Source organism: Trichinella spiralis (genome assembly GCF_000181795.1).
Source record: "Trichinella spiralis strain ISS 195 chromosome Unknown Scfld5, whole genome shotgun sequence".
NCBI classification, from domain to species: Eukaryota; Metazoa; Nematoda; class Enoplea; order Trichinellida; family Trichinellidae; genus Trichinella; species Trichinella spiralis.
The window spans coordinates 4,682,523-4,688,522 of record NW_003526944.1 but is presented as its reverse complement, the minus strand read 5'-3'; the positions used below and the strand labels follow the sequence as shown (position 1 = coordinate 4,688,522).

At 35.0% G+C, this 6,000-nt stretch overlaps 1 protein-coding gene across 1 annotated transcript; it reads right to left on the bottom strand.

The window, feature by feature from the left end:
* Nucleotides 1-3,714: 3,714 nt before the first annotated feature.
* Tsp_08555 (protein tyrosine phosphatase domain-containing protein 1) lies at nt 3,715-5,901 on the bottom strand. Its single transcript, XM_003375521.1, has 5 exons — nt 5,792-5,901; nt 5,525-5,714; nt 5,217-5,418; nt 5,005-5,121; nt 3,715-3,837 (listed from the first exon to the last, which is right to left on the bottom strand). The coding sequence occupies exons 1-5, from the start codon at nt 5,847-5,849 to the stop codon at nt 3,718-3,720; spliced, it is 687 nt and encodes a 228-aa protein (XP_003375569.1). The 5' UTR covers nt 5,850-5,901; the 3' UTR covers nt 3,715-3,717.
* Between the last annotated feature and the right edge of the window lie 99 nt (nt 5,902-6,000).

Sequence of the window (6,000 nt, the reverse complement as noted above, 5' to 3'; positions counted from 1 at the left end):
CAGTGCTCAAAAATGACACACGCGGACAAATGAAAAATATATGCCAATTTTGAAAAACCACTCTACAAATCGGTATCCGTTGATAGTGTGACAGGGCAGCGACATATATTTTTCTTTAGCGTCGAATTTAATTTTACGTTAATTTAATAAAATTGTCAACAATGAAAATTGCATGTTGTAAAAATCGATTGAGTCGAAATTGCTAAACTATCGCTAATTTCCATTCATTCTCAAATCGTATTTACACAGTCAGAATGTGAAAAAGAATAACGCAACATAAATAACTGCATCGTGACAGTTTCCATCTAATACCATCAAACAATTAAGATCAAAAAAATACATTACTTACATAAGCTGATATTTATTTTTTTACGATGTTAATGTAAATAGAAGAATATTTGCCGACATTTCAGAGTCAACATTTTTATAATTGATATTTTGAAAAGAAAATCTCCACAATTTGTTATTTGCAATTTATATTATTCTTTATTTTTCTTTGGAAAATTAACACTCCCCTTTGGAGACGAGAACAAATTTGTTATGATCTTGCTTATCAAAATACGATTCTTTTACGAACGTCACAACCACAATACAAATTTTAAATCACTTGAATTAAAAATTAATTATTTGAAAAATAAACTCACAAAGAAGCACAATATTCCCACCAAAATAAATTGTATCTTATTGAATTAAAGAAAAACAATGCATGCAGAAGAGGAAAAGCAAAAAGCAGAATATTTCACATTATGTTGAAAAACAAGAACAATTTTACTTGAATTTTGCACTGTCAAATGGCCATGTTTGATAGTTGAAAAATTGAAAAATAAATAAAATTTATCTTACCAATGCACGATGCAACCAACCATTCCGCCGGATGTGCAGTTCTTTCTTCTTTTCTTGGGTTTATTGGGCATTTTGATTTATTCGCTTCACGCACATCAGACCATCAGACACGGCGCATGTGCATCCGTTCTGATCGATCGATGAACGATTAATGAAGAACGATGCGATAAATCACCGACTCGTTAATTAATTGATAGGCAAATTTTTTCTACGATCAGCAATTGGTTACATTGAATGTGAACGTCAACTTTATGCAAATAAAAATCGTAATTGATGTTAAATAAAGTTGGTCACCAATATTTGTTTAAGTAAAAGTTTTGAAAATGTGTTCATCTATCTATCAATAATGAATAATGAAATTCATAATTTCCATAATCAATCAATCAATCACTCAATGAATACGACATACAGATAATATAATTCAACTTGTTTTTTTTTCTTCATTCACTTGTTAAAATTCCATTTTGTACAATTTTAATTTATTGCTTTTTTTTCTTAATTTGAAAAAATTTTGTTATAATTTTCGTACAAAAATCTTTTTCAACACGTTCTATTGAAAATAAAACGAAAAAATTGCAAAAATGCTCACTTTATTACATACAGTATAATAGAAAAATACTCAAAAGTTCAAATGTTGACTATTTTGACATTACTGTAAAAATTTGCCAAATGTCTATATTGAGGTGATAAACTATTAGACCAGTTTAATCAATAATAATAATAATAAGATGTAAAATGCGCCAGTCACAACAAGCGGCACAATATACCATTTTTATTCTTTGTTTTTTTCCTACGTATTTTTTTCAAACTCAAATAAAGTGATTGTTGAAGTTTTAATCAAGCTCAACCGTCGTTCGTTGACGTCAGCAGACACAATTCGACCAGAATACAGGCAAAAATAACAAGAACACCCCCCAATAAAAAAAGAATAAAAATAAAAACGCAAAGTGATCGATTGGCTGAATTTGTCGGCCGATGGCACAATGACCGTCGTATTACTACTATTATTATTATTATTATTATGGATTTTTCTTTTTTTGAAAAATAGCTTGCTTCCAAACTCAATTGCGCGACGACGACGACGACGACGACGATGATGATGATGACGATGACTAGCAGACTTATTTTTGCTCTACCAGACAGACGACCGAACTCCGAAATCGGAAAATGTGGGCAATGGTTTACTGATTTGATTTAAATTTTAAAATAATAAATTTGATTAGTAAAAATTGGTCAACTTTGGTAAAAGCAGAAGCAGTTTATCGAGCCGGCAAATTGAAATTGTCATCCAAATTCAGCTCGCTGACCACAGAGTGGAAAACACTGTCCAACGCCCGGCGAACGTTGACGGCATCGGCATCGCTGGCGAACCACCGTGTCAACAAATCGCGGCACATCTCCAACGTCCGGCAGCTATGGTCGTCCACATCTCGACTACTGAGCAAGACGAACGTTCGACAAATGTACATCGTTGTTGTGAACTGGCCCTTGAAAAGAACACAAAAAAATATATATTCATATAATTAATGAAAAAATTTTGTTTATCAAGCAAACAAACAAACCCTGGATAATCGATGATGATTGTCTGAAAATGCACATGCACCGGTAATGAGCTGCGAGTCGAACAAGCTTGCCGAATTGAAGCTGTTCAACATCGGCTCTTTCAGTGAACAAAACCAACATCCGAGCAGTGTTAATTGATGAACCGGATTAAAATGGTCAGCCAAATGGAACCACCGTTGGTTGAAATTTTCCCTGTTCAACCAGTCCTGATAAAAATCAACTTAACAACAACACATCCTTCCTCTCTTCACATATTTTACACATAAATTGATTAAAATGAAAACTCGCAATTTCTTCTTGATAAAAACAGAACGTATAAAGAATATTTATTAAATAAATAAATACGTTGAAAAAGTTATTTCGATAATATATATTAATTTATTTTTAACAATTCATTTTTTTAATGCACAGAAAAAAAATACAATTCCTACTTGCAATTGTTGTACGGCATTGTCTACAGTATGAAAGTTGGTAGATTGCATCAAATTGATCACGTTGGCGAATGTTATCGGATTGGCCGAAGGTGACTTGATCGTGTCGGAAGGAGCATCGACTTGGTGGTCAACGTGGTGCATCAAATTACCACGAGTGTCCACTGACCACTTTTCCAGGCTGCTTTCATTTTGCAGAAAAGCTCGCACGTGACCGCTACGTTTCAATCCGAACAATTCAAGCAAAACTTCACACACGACAAACGCAATCTATATTTATTTAAAGAAAAAAAAATTTTTTTTTTCAAATATAATTTTTCTTCAAATATTTTACATAATTTATTTCAACATTGACTGTGACCTAATTGTTGTATATACACGTGTATGTGGTAGATTTTTATCTTTTCTCATTTTGATTTTGCTTCGATGAACGACATACATCATGTTCACAGCGCGGTCAACCCCCCCCCCCCCAAACCCACCCATGCAATCACCTTTTGTGACCTTTTGTTGGACAGTGGTCAACAAACTTGCCGGTCGGCATGCCAAGAATGACTCTGCTATATTACTACTTTTGTACTGTGTGTATATGCTCTCACCTTTGGAATGTTTTTCAAAACTCGAGCTTCCAAACCGTAAAGCACTAACGCTTGTCGTTTCAGATGCTCGTCAAAATCTAAACTGAAAAACAAAACAATAAATAAATAAATATTTCTGTAGTTATGCTGCTTTTGTACTTGGAATCAAAAACGGGCTTCAACGATTCGACGAACGCTTGGAAATTTTCCACCTGCGACTGTTGACTCGCACTTTGCACAGAGCCGGGTCTGATAAATTTGCATACAAAACAAACAAACAAACAAGAACAAATTCCAACATTCTACCTGCGAGATCGTACGTGTTGCAAAGCTTGTTCAGCTGTCCAAGCGCGATTCCAAATCAAAAAGCAACAAATCAAAGTGCCCGTTCTTCCCAAACCTGCATGACAATGCACAGCAATCTAAACAAAATAAATAAATAAATAAATATTTGATTATAAAATAAAAAAAATAAATAATTTGCATATTTTAATCAATTGGACCGCTTTTTTTGTCAGAAATAATTTTCGCATGACTCACACTAGTCTCAGTCAGTCACTGAGTCGTTCGCTAAATTAAGAACATCACAACAAGAGACGAGCGCAAATCGTTCGTTTCACATTCATCGATGACGCAACTTTTTTCATTTCCGACAAATTGAATTCAATCACGGTCATTTATTTCCGTTTTTCTTTTTTAATAAATCAATAAACAGATGAATTTAAAAATCAAAAAAAAATTTTTTTTTCGCAACACAAATTTGATCACTTAAAAATCTGCGTAAAAAATTTAAACGAAAAATATAAAAACCTGCTCGTCCCCTCCCGCCCGCCTCTTCTTTTAATCGATCGACAAATTCAGCGAAACAACAACAACAAAAAGCAATGCATTGAACAAACAAACACGTGCTATAGCCAAGACCAGACGCCGGAAATGAGAAGACAACAAAAAAATAAACAAACAAACAAACAAATGGAGCAGTTTTGTTGGCGTTTTGAAATATTTTCAAATAATAATAATAATTCATTTTTCACAAGGAGAATGAAATATGCAAATTAGCTATTCCAGGGGGGGACGTTGATGTTGAAAGAGAAAGAAAAATATTGTCGAATTTTGAAGACGGCCAAAAGAAAAAAAAAGCCAAGAAGTTTGCTGCCAGTGTGTGTGTGTGTGTGTTATCGACCGATTTCGAAAGCTTAAAAATCGACGGAAAAGCCGACGGAAAGTTGAACAAATTGAATTCCACCCGCCTCGCCTACACGAAATCTGTCACAAAATTTTCTGATGACGTAAAAGAGATTTGAAAAGTGAAAAAGCTATAGAGTGTGCTAGAGAGAAAAAATCTATCCATCTATCTATATATATACGTGTATGTGTGTGTGTGTTAATTCAAGTAGTTTATCAAATTTCACAACATCAACTGCATTACAACCATACTGATGAAAATGAACAAATAAATAATTTAAAATGTTAATAAGAATAATATTATCTTCTTAAATTGCATGCGTCCATTTCTCAGTCGATCAACACAACCAATCAATCAATGGATCAATCAATCGATCGATTATTCAATATCACCAAAAACTCACTTTGCCACCAGTGTCGAGAGCGTGCTGCATCACTTTGACAACGTCCAAAATTTGTTCAACTGACGCAATGCCGAAATCTGGCCAACCGAAATTGTAATGGGCCACTGAAAGATGAAGGATTAGTGCAAAGCGGAGGCAAACTTGGGGGTTAAGGGGGTTTTTGGAGGAAAAGGAACTGAGATCAAGAAAAAGTTTCATATTTTTCAATGCACTGAACTGCCGTGTTCCATGAAAATTTCCGGATCATAGCTGAATCCGTGCTCAGTGAGTGGATTTCCGCAATGGGCATGTTCGAACGGTAGCTGCAAATTGAAAATACTCTTCACACCGCATTTAGCCAACTGCTCAATCAACTGGAACCGTTCGATACCCTCATCGGACGGTCTTGCAATTGCCAATATATCCTCAGTTATCCTGAAACAAAACAAACATAAAATTATCAACAATTCTACATTGATATACGATGCTTTTCCTTTGTCTTTGTCTGCCTCTTCACCGGATTAAAAATTCACTCACTCACCATGTGGAATAGATGCCGTCGATGATTTTCATATTGTCCGGTACCAAATCAGGATTGCAATATTTGCATTTACTACCACGACAAAACATGCGACACAGCGAATTACGAGGTACCAATCGAAGCAAAGTTTCGCGCACCGTTCCATAAGTGCCGTTGTTGTCCAATCGGCGCCGTCCTTTGTCTATCGATTCTGAATAAATAAATTTCGCATAATGAAAAATAAAATTGAATTGTTGAAATCGGTGGTCATTCATTGTTTTTTTTTACCTGATTTTTTTCTTCTGAAACTATTCCAAACGTGGGACCGACGACCGTCTGTCGACATTGAAACACCACTCCACACCTAAATTTACACACAACAGCCACGGTTCGTTGCTTGGCAACAACGAATGCGAGCAAACTCTCAAATGAGCAACAATGTGGATGCATCATCACAGTCGTCGACTCTTTCATCATCTAGAGTCAGAAAACAAAGC